Source organism: Vicia villosa, unplaced genomic scaffold, assembly GCF_029867415.1.
Source record: "Vicia villosa cultivar HV-30 ecotype Madison, WI unplaced genomic scaffold, Vvil1.0 ctg.000030F_1_1, whole genome shotgun sequence".
Lineage (NCBI taxonomy): Eukaryota > Viridiplantae > Streptophyta > Magnoliopsida > Fabales > Fabaceae > Vicia > Vicia villosa.
In genome coordinates this window covers 665,439-680,762 of record NW_026704964.1, presented here as the reverse complement: position 1 = coordinate 680,762, position 15,324 = coordinate 665,439, and the positions used below count along the sequence as shown (strand labels likewise).

General features: G+C 37.1%; 2 protein-coding genes across 2 annotated transcripts; one reads left to right on the top strand and one right to left on the bottom strand.

Moving 5' to 3' along the window:
* The first annotated feature begins 6,026 nt into the window (after positions 1–6,026).
* Positions 6,027–8,597, top strand: LOC131622458 (ferredoxin--NADP reductase, root isozyme, chloroplastic). Its single transcript, XM_058893492.1, has 5 exons — positions 6,027–6,272; positions 6,536–6,592; positions 6,879–7,211; positions 7,379–7,598; positions 7,872–8,597. Exons 1-5 carry the CDS (start codon positions 6,249–6,251, stop codon positions 8,369–8,371), a joined length of 1,134 nt encoding a protein of 377 aa, XP_058749475.1. The 5' UTR covers positions 6,027–6,248; the 3' UTR covers positions 8,372–8,597.
* Positions 8,598–12,904: 4,307 nt separating this feature from the next.
* On the bottom strand, positions 12,905–14,836 carry LOC131622508 (uncharacterized). Its single transcript, XM_058893544.1, has one exon. It carries the CDS (start codon positions 14,834–14,836, stop codon positions 12,905–12,907), a length of 1,932 nt encoding a protein of 643 aa, XP_058749527.1.
* Positions 14,837–15,324: the final 488 nt, after the last annotated feature.

The following is a 15,324-nucleotide window of genomic DNA, read 5'->3' as shown; positions in this document are numbered from 1 at the left end:
CATGAGTATATACATGATGATCTATGTTCAGTTGCTTTTGTGTTATTTTTATATGAGCAGTGATCTACAACATTGGTAAAATAATGATTTTATTGCATCAAGATTAGAGAAAACGATTAGGTTGCTAGTTTGTCCCTACTAGTGGGAGAATGACTCGAATTGATTAACAGATTGTATGAAAAATCAATGCACGCCTGAGACGCGACAAGTGTATGGCAAATGTCATAGTAGTAAAAATTTATCAAACCACAAGGACCAATGGTTGTATCGAATTTTACCCTATCGGTGTAACGCTAGAGCAATCAACTAGTGGAAATAAAACTTAAATGAAAATCCCTTAAGTCAAAAAAGCTTATTTGAAAAGCACTTTTGGAAAAATAGCTTAATTTAAATTATAATAAAACAAACAGGATTTAGGGTCATGACTCCTATCTTAGACTTCTCCGTACAACTTAAGCACTTCTATTACGAGAATTTTGACAAAATTTATAGAAAAATATATTATTATGGTTAGTACCTACTTTCGCCAGCATATTATTCTATCTCTGACAAATGGGACACTCGTCGACTTTCGCTCGCACGTAAGTGTTTGTCAGTGATTGTTACTTTTGCACGGCTATTAAAAATGAAACCTTTCTCAATATCATCCGATCACTTTCACAACTTGGACTTAACAATCTAAAAAAATATTTTTCGGCATTTACACTTATCCTTTCAGATCAAGATAAACGCCTAAAAACACTCCCACATTTGTGGCAAGGTTTGAATCAAAAACTCAATATTTAAAATAAAAAGAGGTGAACTTCTCGTGGCCGACTTAAGTTGATTGCACATATAATCATAGATAGGGTTCATGACCCTTAGTCCCCAGGAAACTACTCACTCATGGTGAGAGAAAATTCAACAAAGACAACTATTGTGAATGAAGGCATGATTAATAATAATGATAAAAAAAGATAAATTAAAACCTGAATAATGGAAAAGATGAACTTGAATTAAAATAAGATATAGCTGCTCCAATGGAGAGTTGAGTACAAAACTTTAGAATGTGTGAATTGAATAACATAATAAAAACTGGATAGAAGCTCAAGACTACCTATGAGTTTTTATATCAAATTATAAACAAGGAAAATATATCCTTGATTCAATTGCAATTACAATGAGATCAGAAAAATAAAAAGTCTCAAAAACGTGGAATTAGGCCAGAAAAGGAAACAAACCGGGAGAAAGTGTGCTTGCCTGTTACGGCCCATAATAGCCATTACGCGTGCTTGTAACAAGCCTCTGGATTTTGGTTTGGGCGCCTATTTTTAGAGGGTTGAAGGGTCATGTCTGTTACGGCCTGTAATAGCCATTACAAGTGGTCGTAACAGGCCCCTGGATTTTGTATGGGGAATTTTGATTCTCTACCTTTTCCCGTGTTTTTTTCACTTTTAGTTTTTCCTTGCTTGAAATACCTATTATGACCTGAAAACAAGGGGAAATAATACCAAAGCATAAAACATGGTAAAATGAAAGGAGAACAGATAAAAGCGATGAAATAACCAAGTAAAACTATTGATAAAAACAATGTAAAAACCATTTATCAATGCCCTTGTTGACATGTATCCTAGTTGTTTCCTCGTGATTTAATCAGGTTTCTACTAAGTTGTGGTTGGTTTTGGATTGCATTGTAGGCACCAAACCTTAAACCATGAAAAATATTGACTTTATAGGCTAGGCACGACCCATGTCTTGTGACACGGGGTGGCCGTGTTCCCCTCTGGAAAATGTAAAGGAGGCGTCTCCTGAGCTTGGCACAACCATGTTGGCCAGAACAAGCAGGTTGTGTCCCTCCCTGATTTTTATGTGGAGGAGATATCCTGACTCCAACATGACTCGTGTCACATGGCACGGGTAGGCCATGTTCCCCCTAACTTAAGTATCTCGTATTCGATGATAAAGGAATCAAAATGGTAAGTATGTTATTGTGTACGAATGTGAAAATGCTAGACTCCTTGGTGAAGAGTCGAAAGAGCGTGAGTTTTCCAACGATTATGTAGGGTAAAATGAATAATGAATCATATTCATTCATGTTTTGTTGTATGATGAATTAAAAAGGGTAAACATTGAATAAGTAAGGAAACCCTAGTGATATAGATTTCCCTATTTAGAATGTTTAAAACATGTATATATGCCCTAGTTGGTATTATATATACGTAAATGGTTTCGAGGTAAACCAATGGTATGTAAGTGTAGGGAATATTAAGACTCTTCGAGGATGCCTGGGGAATCCTTACCATTATCGAGACAGGAAGTATGTGACCAGAGTTCAAGCTTATGAGGAGCGGTGATTGGGGAATGATGTTATGTATAGTAATGGACTTTCGTGACCTGTGACCATGTCTGTATGAGAGGAAGTGGTCGGGGAGAGATGTTCCATATAGGAAAAAGAGTTTATGACCTATGACCAGGCCCATGTGAGTGGCGGTGGCCGATGAGAGACGTTTCTCACTTAGTAGGGAATTTGTGATTCTTCTTCAAACTTGTGTGGCAAGTTGTGGACGGGGAGAGATTTCCCATTTATCTGTTAACTTCCTAGGTGGACATTAGGTTATTTGAACCAAAACAATGATATTCATGCATTGTATAAGATCAGTTGGATCTTGAGTTTCTAAACTTGCATGATCGTACAATATGCGAAGTAAAGAAATTAGTTCTATGAATAAATTAAGGTATGAGAACCCGAAGAGCCGAGCAAAATTATGGTGTATTCTACTCCAAGTGTGTTCCTCTAAACTTCTTTGATTTCTACATATGTGACAGGCAGGATCATGGATGAGGGACCACGGGGACATGGACGACCTAAAGACCCTCGTGTTCAAAATGATGATGAGCAGTTTGGTTATGAATCCTTGTATAGTTGATGATGTGATGATGAGTTGTATGTTGTGGAATAATTTTATATTACTTGCTGATAAACGATATTAATGTTTTATGAAGTGGTGAATTGTGTATGACTTTATTCTCATATACTTGTTATCATACGCTTCTTTATATTGTTTTGATATCTCACCCCTTCTGTTTGAATGTTGCCTCCACGTGGGTAACGTGCAGGTATAGAGGATTAGTGCGCTTTGGAGTAGTTTGGAAGATGTTGATCTTTCTATTACTTATGTCGAGTCGAGTCGTGCTCTGATACGTAACACTAGGGGATGAACGCTTATTTACTTTAATTGTTTGTGATGATAGTTATGAGTCTTATGAATTCTATATAATTTGAATAAATGTTGGTTATGCTGGATGCTGATTATTTTGATAAAATTATGTGAATCTTTTCCGTTGCGTAATAAAATGAGAAGTTGAGAATAATGAAGTTCTGTTTTGGTTCATTTGCATAATGTGTTATGTATCTATTTGAATAATTGAGCAAGTTTAATATGTTTTGAGAAGTGTGATATCCTAATTGCTTGTTTATTATTTGAACAAATTACTCTAATTTTATATTAATAAACGCCGGGAGAATTAGGGTGTTACAAATATCATGATTTACTCATGAAAGCGCAAAGTTGTTTGTTTTCTACTCGACTTTTTAATAACATTCAATTCTGACAAATGTTTGGTATTGTTTAATATTGATTAATACTGTTTGATGTGTATTGATGAATTATTATCATGATGAAATAATAATTGAGTTAATTATGAAATTGTATGATTAGTGGTGACATATGATTGTATGCAAGTTATGTGTATAACATTGTTGGTGGTGAATTTTATGGTATTGTATATGTGCGCGTGTGTATATATATATATATATATATATATATATATATATATTGGTACCGTTTAGTAATGATTAGAACTATTTGATGTGTATTGATGAATTATTATCATGATGAAATAATAACTGAGTTAATTATGAAATTATATGATTAGTGGTGGCATATGATTGTATGCAAGTTATGTGTATAACATTGTTGGTGGTGAATTTTATGGTGTTGTATTTTTTATATATATATATATATATATATATATATATATATATATATATATATATATATATATATATATATATATATATATATATTGACGAAATAGTGATATGACTTAATCAATAACATAACTCTGATTGTCTAAAATATTGGTGATGAGATTGTTAAGTAATATAAGTCTGACATCTAAATTGGTGAGTATGATTGGTACCGCATGTATATGGCGATGAGGTGAAGAGTACGTTGCATATACATTTGCATTGATAATTGGTGATGAATGTAATTATAATTAGTGACACATGTGTTTGTATTTGGTGATGATTGTACTTGAGTTATGAACATGTTGACTATTGGTGATGCAGGTGAATAATGTGAATATGTGGATATGTTGTGTATATTCCCTCTTTATCAATTTTATGCACCGTTAACATTTAGGGTTAAGTATGTTTTTGGTCCCTGTAAATATCTGAAATCTCGTTTTTAGTCCCTATAAAAAAATGACATATTTTACTCCCTACAAAATTTTTATGCATTCTGTTTTAGTCATTGCTATTTTTTAAATTTTGAAAACTGTTTATTTACCCATAAATTTTTAAATTTTTGAATAATTTTTCTACGTGTTTAGAATACTATAAAATATTTTTTTATCGAATTATAAATTTTTTTAAAATGAGAAAATGTAAATATGAATTTTTTAAATTTTAAAATATAATGACAAAATTAATGCAAATCTTGACTTAGAAATTAAATTTTGAGTTTCTTTTTTTTGAGAAATTTTTTATAATGTTCTAAACATGTCTGTAAAATAATCACTCATAAATACACATGGGTTTAACAGTAGGGACTAAAACTACGTGCATAATAATTTTGTGAGGACCAAAACATGTCATTTTTTTAATAGAGACCAAAAACAAAATTTGATAACTTTATAAGGACCAAAAACATACTTAATCCTAACATTTATTGTACGTATTCTCATTCCTGTTTGTTTTATTGTGGTGTCTATGCTCCCTAGAGTACATACAATCAGGTTAAGGAGTAACTGCTTGAGATAGAGGACGACATGATACCTCTTTAGGTGCTTATTTGTTCAAGTATCTAATGTAGTCGCTCTAATATGTAATATTGGGGACGAGCTATTCTATTTTCTCGTTGTCACATGTTTTATTCCATTTGGAGTTGTTGAATCATTTTGTCATTGTGTGGTTGCTAAGACTTATTTCAAACTTGATTATTTCTGCTGCGCAATTGAAAATATTTTTGGTTGGTTGATTTTTATGGTTGATAAAACATACGTGACACTCTAATTGTTTGAGTTAACTATTGAATTATTTTACTCTATGTCGAGTCGGGAATTACGATGTTATAGCCCCCTACACTACCACGCCCTATATTTTTGCAAGCTTTTGTATTTTCAGGCTTAAAATGTACACTATTCACGAGTCCATCCTGCACCGCCCTCACTTCTGTGCGGGGCGGATCAATATTTTAGGACCACACCCTCAACCATGCTCGCCTGTCTCGTCCTATTTTTTATCAATTTTTACAAAACGAGCTTAAACGGGACAGACATGCCCGTTTTCCACCTCTACTTTACATAACATCACTCGTCTTACACAAACATTAGATGAACTTATGGAATGAATTAGTATTGTTTAACATACCAGTACTCCGTTTTAAACATTATTAAATTCTATTTTTTGTTACCTCATTAAATATATCTAATTGTTATAATTAATTGATAATACAATTTTTTTACAACATTAATACATAATATAATATATTTGATCTAAATACAAAGAATTCAGATTTTTGAAACATTTAACCTTGAATTGTGAGAACACTTTCCTTAATTTAAAAAGAATATCCTAACAATAACAAATTGGTTTATGTAAAGAAAACATTGAATTCTTGTAAAATTACTAGTTTCCATTTTTTAAAAACTATTAAAAAATTAATATCATTTATGTTTAATAAAAAATATAGAAGAAATTATTTAATTCAAATAACAATAAAATTAATACTACTACTTGGTTGTTTTGGAAAAGTAGAATTTTGCAATTCCTAGTTTTGGCATAAGGTTGGCATAGGTTGGTGGGTGAAGACTGAGGAGCGACACTCCGAGGAGCCAAAGGGAAAAACACGACCTTTCCCTCTCTCCAAAGGATCATCAAACACAAATTCCTCTTTCACTTGTTTTGTTTATTACTACTATATATTCATCAATCACCCTCTTTTCTTCTTCTTCTATCACTTCAGATCACACTCCTTTTCACCATGTCTCATTTGGCAGTGTCTCAGGTAAATCCCACTTCTCTTTCTCCATCTTCTTACCCTTTTTGCTTTCTATGTACAAATGGGTCACTCAATCTTCCATCAAAATTTCATCTTTTTATTTGTTTCTTTACTTTTTGTTTTTTTTCCTAGGGTGGTGAATGAATATTTGTTTTGAATCTTCAAAGTGGAGAAATTTATCCCCAATTTGTAGTTTTTGTTTAGTTGTATGTTTTGAGATTCATGGTTACTGAACTAAATTTGATTTATGTTTTTTTTTTTTTGTGCAGATGGCTGTAACTGTTCCTGTCAGCAGTGATTTCTCCGTCAGAAGATCTGCGTTTAAGGTTTGATGTTTCTTCTGACTTTGCAAACATGGTTGGTCATATAAATAATTTTGCTTGTTTTGTCTTGTTGATATTATCTATGTTAGTGCTTTGGAAACCTCAACTGTATGAAGGATCTATTCATATGTTATATTTTTATGACTAGTTTGATTTGGTAAACTGTGTGGCTTTTGAGAGAAACCTTGAAGGAACTGTCATAGAGATTCGACAAAGTTTTACGTTGCTGTCGTTCCTGTTTAATTTATATAATGTGTATTTTTTAAATGAATTGCTTTTGATGTTGCAGGGATCAAACTTAAACATTCGGGATAAATCATGGGCGCCGGTATTTACTTTGGACATGAAAGCTAATAACCGTGGTTGGAGAAATCACAATGTGATTTGCATGTCAGTGCAACAAGCAAGTGTGCCGAAAGTAGCCGTTTCGCCTTTAGAATTGGAAAATCCTACAGAGCCTCCGTTGAACTTACACAAGCCTAAAGAGCCTTATACAGCAACAATTGTTTCCGTCGAAAGATTGGTAGGACCAAAGGCTCCTGGGGAGACTTGTCATATTGTGATCAATCATGATGGAAATGTTCCTTACTGGGAGGGACAGAGTTATGGTGTTATTCCACCAGTAAGTCGCATGTTAATGATACCATTTTATGCTTTTGCTTTTTTTTCTATCCGGATACTAAAAGTGAATTCACAATGGTACCTTTCTGAGATCATATGCGTGAGTTCACACAGTTAAATTCTGAAGTAATTTCACTACTTATGAGTACTATTGTACATGGATGGCAGGGTGAAAATCCAAAAAAACCTGGGACTCCCCATAATGTTCGATTATATTCAATTGCTTCCACGAGGTACGGAGACAATTTTGATGGCAAAACAGCCAGCTTGTGTGTGCGCCGTGCTGTTTATTATGATCCCGTGACAGGAAAGGAAGATCCTTCCAAGAACGGTGTTTGTAGTAATTTTTTGTGTGATTCAAAGCCTGGAGACAAAATTAAGATCGCAGGTAAGACACAACACTTCTTACTTATGTTGCCTGTTGTTATTTGTTGTCTGGTTAATCAATTTGAATTCTTGCACTAAGTGCATGTTTGGGTTGGCGGTTGGTGGTTAGCATTGCCGAGTTACGGTGTGACACTGTGATTTTGGTAAAAACTATATTTTGGAGTTTCGACAAACACACTCACCGTAATTCCAATCATGTTCGGCACAATTGAGGGTATCTGTAAAAGTTTCCTATATATTATTAACTCGTGGAAACTTGCTACTTCTTGGGCAGGCCCCTCAGGGAAGATAATGCTTTTGCCGGAGGACGACCCAAATGCTACCCATATAATGATTGCCACTGGCACTGGTGTTGCTCCATATAGAGGCTATCTTCGTCGAATGTTCATGGAATCCGTCCCAACATTCAAGTTTGGTGGACTAGCATGGCTCTTCCTCGGTGTTGCAAATGCCGATAGTCTCCTCTACGACGACGAGTTCACCAAATACCTTAAGGATTACCCGGACAACTTCCGGTACGACCGAGCACTCAGCAGAGAGGAAAAGAACAAGAACGGCGGCAAAATGTATGTTCAGGACAAGATTGAGGAATACAGCGACGAGATCTTCAAACTTTTGGATAATGGAGCACACATCTATTTCTGTGGTCTGAGAGGAATGATGCCTGGGATCCAAGAAACACTGAAAAGGGTTGCTGAGAAGAGAGGAGAAAGTTGGGAAGAAAAGCTTTCATTGCTCAAGAAGAACAAACAATGGCATGTTGAGGTTTACTGATATTGTTTTTATTTTCTAATGCAGGATGCATAATAGTCTTCTAAGAAAAAAACAAAAGTGTTGGCAATTTTCATTCTTGTTTCTAGAAATTGTTTTGATTAATAGTGTTAATTAAGCAGCTGGAGTAGCTGTATCTGTTCTGAATTAGTAGATTATAATGATGTTTTGTCTTGCCAGATCTTGATGAATTATCATGTTAATCAATAAGGATTATTGTTATGTGGAATTTTAGCATGACCTTGCATGGTGCCAAAATGTGTGGAATTGTGTTAACACTTTGGAATAAAATTAAGAATAAGGGGTTATTGTAAATTAACATATGTTGATGGATGCTATTAAAGGGTAATTGGGAGAATCAGTGGAAACAAATAGCTTATAAGCTTGTTAAGTTTATATGTTTTTGTGACTTGACACATAACTGATCCAAGCGGACTTTGGCATATTAGGTGATGGTTGTTAATTGTCTTTATATGGTCCCTTATGCCAAAATTCAAAACTTTTAAATCAAAGAATTTCCATTTTGAAGTTATAGCAAAATAAAATTGGTTCGATTTGAAAAAGATAAGTTTTTTAAGCTTGAAATTTAATTTTTTTAATGAAAATTTAATCTTCTTATTTAGAATAGTAGTTTTACACAATAATTTGCTTATTTTTCTCCGTGTTCCTTTTATTTACTTTTTTTTTTTTATAAGCAAGGAATTCACTAAACGAGCACTAGGGGTACTCGAACCCGCTTACAAAAGGAGCTCTAAGAAATTCGGAACCGAAACAAACAGCCTAAGAAACTAAGAAAATCGGAACCAAACATTACAGCCCAAGAAAACAACTATTTGAAATAAAACAAAGGATTTCTACTAAACTCATAGAAATTACACTTGGAATTCGCTCTATTTCCGATGAACGACCATTTCCACGCCGTCAACTTAATATTCCATAACAGATCATCCATATTACAAGTCCCTCCGTTGAAAATGATGTCGTTTCTTAACTTCCAAATATTCCAAACCGTCGCCGACCATATAATGCCCTCCTTCCTGCTGCTGTTACAGAACTTCCTGACACACTCCCCCCACAGCAAAAAATTATTCCAAGCGCACGTAACAAAGCCGGGATCCTGCCCAGTCCAACAACTTATCTTTTTCCAGACCACTACCGAGAAGGGGCATGAGAAAAGAAGATGATCTAATGTTTCCTGATCATTCAAACATAAATTACAATTAAAGTCAGAATTAGTCAAAGGAATACCTCGCCTCCGTAATTGATCCTTAGTTGCTACTCTATTCAAAAAGCATCTCCAGACAAAAGCTCTGACTTTGAACGGCATGTCGGTAAACCATAAAATCCGCAGCGCTTTTTTACAATCATCCTCCAAACTGTCCGAATTCTGATTAACAGCCAAAACATCGTAACCACGTTTCACATTATAGCCCTTGTCCACGTCATGTTTCCAAAACAAAGAATCGGGTTTGCCTCTTATCGGAGCTGCCATATGTAAATGAGCTAAGAGCTGCTGCAGCCTCGGAGATATGCCGTCGAACGTCAGAAAATTATCCATAGTCAAAGCCTCCCATACCCAAGATGTGCCTTCCCACCTTCCCATCTCACTGACCTTCGCCCCTTTGTTATTACTACTAACGTAAAGATCATAAAAAAATTCCCTAAGAGATAAATCGCCCAGCCAAACCGCTTCCCAAAACAGAACCGAATCTCCTTTTCCGATTACGTTGAAAGTATTTCCTGCCATAATCGAGACTTGAGCAGACTGTTCGAGCTTAATGATGTTGTTCCACCAAACAGAATTAAACTTTGAACCGCAAACGTTGGACCCCGATGAGACGGCATACAGAACATTACCGTATCTCGCTTCCAACACTTTTAGCCACAACTCTTTCTTCCCCTTCAAAATTCTCCAAACCCACTTAAATAATAAAGCCATATTGAAATCGTCCACTTTTTTAACCCCTAAACCTCCTTCCTCCATCGGTTGGCAAATCTTCTCCCACCCGACCCAATGAACCTTTCTCTTGCCCGGATTTTCGCCCCATAAGAAGCTGGCTTGAATCCTTTGGATATCCCTACACACCTTCAAAGGAGCGCGGTGAAACGAGAGTTGAAAAACCGCACTGCTTGAAAGGACAGATTATAACAACGTTATTCGACCTCCTAAGCTAAGGCATCTGTTCTTCCAATTATCCAGTTTAGCTTTGATCTTCCGGATTAAAGGATCCCAGTTAGAACATAATCCCGGATTGCCTCCAATTAGAATGCCAAGAAACTTAAAAGAACTCTTCTCGATCCTGCAAGACAAAAAACAAGCGGCAGCATCCAAGAAACGATCAAACACGTTGATTCCTATCAGTCTGCATTTGTTGTAATTAATGCCTAAACCCGATACGACTTCAAAAGCTCTAAGCATGGCCTTTAGAACCCAAATCTGCCTCCAAGAAGCTGGCCCCATCAGCAACGTATCATCTGCAAACTGGAGTAAGTCAATGTCGCATGCCGTGCCTAGCTTTATACCCTTAAAATCACCTACCAAAACAGCTTGCTTAACAATCCCTGAGAGCCCCTCTGCAGCAAGAACAAACAAAAAAGGCGATAACGGGTCTCCTTGGCGAAGGCCTCTGCCCACTTTGAAATCCTTAGTTGCACTTCCGTTCACCAAAACCGACATCCAACTCGAGAAGACCGTCTCTTTCATCCAATTCATCCACCGTTTACCAAAGCCCATCCTTCTCATAACGTCTTGCAAATAGTCCCAACTAACTCGGTCATAAGCCTTCTCGAAATCAACTTTGAAGAATAAAAAGCTTTGTTTAGATTTCTTCGCAAAATCCAGCGCCTCATTTGCAATCAACACGCCATCGAGGAGCTGCCTGTCGGGCACAAAAGCACTCTGGTTCTCTGATACAATTGATCCCAAAACCAGCTTCAATCTCGCTGCTAGCAACTTGGCCAGAACTTTATAAATGCATCCTACAAGACAAATAGGTCTGTAATCGTTTAGGCTCAACGGATTGTCTCTTTTCGGAATAAGAGTGAGAAAAGAAGACGTGATTGACTTGGAAAGGGTTCCACTCGAGTAAAAATCCGTAAACAGGCGGAAGAAATCATCCTTTAAGAAACTCCAGCACTTCTTGATAAAATTGAGGTTGTAACCGTCCGGCCCCAGACTTTTTGTACCCTCACAGTCCCAAACCGCATTCTTGACCTCAGTCTCCGTAAAAGGCATCTCTATCATCTCTCCTTCTTCCTTGGACAAAGTCTTGAAACTAATACCGTTCAAAACTGGACGGTTATGATCGGTTTCAGCATAAAGACGTGAAAAATAACTCCTGACTTCCTCTTTAATTTCCCCGACCGTCTCCAACAAACCTCCCTCCTTGACTATCGAGCCTAAGTGATTTCTTCTGAACCTGTCCTTCATACAATTATGGAAGAATTTTGTGTTCAAATCCCCTTTGCACAACCGTTCTGCTCTACTTTTCTGGAGTAACAGACTCTCTTTCAGACTCAATTGCTGCCATAATTTACTAACAGCATCACTTCTCTTCATGACGACCTCCTTGATCAAACCCTCCTTACAGCTTTCCAAAAGCCTGTCCGCTTCGTTGATGTCGTCGATTTCTGTGTTGATATTTAAGTCAAAAAAGTTATGCACCTCCTTGTCCCAAATACGAAGACGTCGTCTGAGCAACCTTAATTTCTCCTTAACCATAAAATCGCTTCTGCCTTCGACCACTATATTCTTCCACTCCTGCTCAACAAAGGACAAGAAAGATGGATCTTCGAACCAAGAATCCTTAACTCGAAAGGGTTTGGGACCCCAATCGCGACTATCCACAGAGAGCCAAATCGGGCAATGGTCAGAGATATCTCTTTTGTCAATAAATTGCCCGACAATACCCCAATCAGAAATCAAAGCATTTGATAAAAGGAACCTGTCAATTTTGCTCATCGATTTTCCGTCACCGCTGTACCAACTGAAAGCCTTCCCTTTGCACGTCACATCAACAAGATTGGAAGCTGAAATGAAGTCAGCAAACTCCCTCATTTCAGTCCTTCTGCTGTATAAATCAGAACCCCTCCTTTCCCTCTCATTCGTGATCGCATTAAAATCTCCGCCTAAACACCACTCCCCGTCCGTATATTTGGATTTGTAAGAGAGGAGATCCTTCCAAAGCCTCCTTTTGAGATGCAACGAACACGAAGAATAAATGTTAACGACGTAGTATAATTTACCTTTTCTTAGCAACTTTATTCCAAGAAAACCTTCTCCCTTGAAACTAGATAAAACCTCACAAGCATCTTCCCTCCACATAGTTATCATACCTCCTGAAGCACCCTCAGAACTGGAGAACGACCATCCTACTCTCTCCTTGGGCCAAAGGCTATTGATAATGCTGACATCCACAATAGCTAATTTCGATTCTTGAATAAGAAAGATATCAGCTTTACCTTTGATTAGGATCTGACTAATTCTCTTCCTTTTAACCTTACTTCCTCCTCCCCTTATGTTGAAAGAACCTATAATCATGGGTCCAGATTAACGATCACCTTCGCACCAAACTTCTTCTTACTATCTCCAAGTTCCAATTCCGCAACCTTCTGTCTAAAATCGTTGTTACCATCGCCATCCATCACCCCTAACTTTGAGATGAGATCACCCAATTTCTCTCCTACATTTGAATGTAAATGATCCCAAAATCTGGAATTGCCCTGTATCATGTCTGAATCTGAAACTTGATCGCAACATAGAATGTTACCCGCCGAGAAGCTGTTATTCACGCTATTGCTAGATGTCGGAGAGAGAATAGGAGATTCAGAAAGCTGTGATAACCTCTTCGCAATGTCTAGCTTCAAACTTGGGTCTGGGCCCTCATTTCCGCCAGAAACCGGTCCAACATCCACTTTCAAAAGAGACCTTTTTTTGGGCCTTATCTTTTTCCCAACCTTAAGCCCACACAGAGTCTTAACTACGCCCATCTTATTAGTCTTAGGTTTGACCAAAGGTTTATAATCCACACGTTTATTTTCTTTGAAAAAAGTATCCACTGAATAAACATCAGTCTTCTCCTTAAGACCAGGACAACACAGATTGGCCCCACTATTGATTGACCCGCTTGCAGACACCTCCCTGGCTACCTTTACTGCTGAATCAAAACAAATATCTCCTTTAACAAGCTTTCTATCTGACACACTTTTCCCTTTAGTCACCTCGCCCTGAAAATCCTCGAGCACCACATCTAACCCCCTGTTGTCCATAACTGTCGCCTCTTTCGATTCCGCAACTTTTGAAGCTGAAAAAGCCTCCCCACCTTCTCCACATTCAAACTCGGATGCGCCCCATCCAAAATCCGATTCGGATGAAGATGAAGGATCCTCAATCTTCTTACCCTTCTGAAACAAGTTGATACGCATGGGACCATAAGAATCTTCAGAAATCTTGATCTTAAAAACAGTTCCATTGATGCAAACACTAAAGGATTCGTTTAGAGCAATCATGCATGGAGTCTTTACCAAAATCCTAGCAATATCCATATGTTCCCCCTTCTGAGTATTATCATCTACACAGACATAAGTACCAACGGTCTTCGCGATCATCTCAAAAAACTCGAAATTCCATGCATGGCATGGAATCCCGTAAACTCTCAACCAAGTTGCTCTTTCTCTGTCAACGTCATCCTCCCTCCATTCTCTAATCTCTGAGAACCACTGAGACCACCAGCTTCTACCTTCCTCAATCAAGTCACGAACCGCACCATCATCAATATCCTCTAAAAGACACAGGTTAGCACCTAAAGGTGTGACCTTGATTGAAAAGTATCCCTCCACCTCAAAACTCGTTTGAATATTGTAAGACATGCCCGGATTAACTATCACACCCACGAAAGCTCTTTTGAATCTTTCTAAGTTTTCTTCAGTCGAGTTGTAACTAAGATAGCAATGATATTTGCCTCCTTTGACAGCATCCACGAAGGATCTACTTCCCTCCTTGTTCCTAAAACTCGAGAACCTCATCGTGCTTCCGTCGTTGTGCTTTTGGGGAACGCCTCCACTCCTTTTCCCCGCCTCCCCAACCGCTTTCTCGACTCCAAAAGAGCCCCTCGACTGAAAGCTTCTAGAGAAACGAGGTAGGTTAGCGTGAATCTTCCTCCCATCAATTAAAATGTTGTCGAGCTTCACGGCTAAAACTCTTCCATCCTCAACATTTTCGAATCTGGCGAAACCAAATCTCTTTCCAAACTTGTTCCTTCTTGGTGATATAACAACTTCTATAATATCACCAACACAACCGAATAGTTCAAAAATCTCAGAGGAAGTTATTCTTTCCGGTATTTCTGAGAAGAAAATAGAGGTCAAAGCATTCCGCTTCGCTTCCGAAAGCCTTGAACCTACCGGAGAAACGTCCCATTTAGACGTCAAGTTCTTGAAATTTCTTTTCCCTACCTTGTGCCACGCCATGAAGATACGTGAAGAGAAAGCTAAAGAAGTGCTAGAGAGAGGGCAGACATTCCTTTTATTTACTTATTAATTTAATCATGTCTCATTTTTCTTATTCATTTCAAATTTTCTGTCAAATATATTGGGCTCTTCTTACATTGCTTTTAGTTGTTTTACATTGCTTTTAGTTCTTTTATCTAGGTCCATTAACCTTTACTCACGTTTCAACATTAACATGGTATCACCAATATACATGCTCTGGTAGCCACTGCTAACCATCTTCAACCTTTATCGATCCTCTATATCTTCTCTCAATGGTTACCCTGAACTACTCTAATTTCGCCACAAATTACCTTCAACTCCTTTTATTTGGAGTGTCTTTCTAGAACTTGATCTCAACCTAGATGCAAGTGTCCCTTCATTTTTTTGTTCAGGTGTAGATGCTATTTACAAAATAGAATTATATTTTCCTTGCAGCTTCATAGTAAAAATATTATATCAGCAAATAA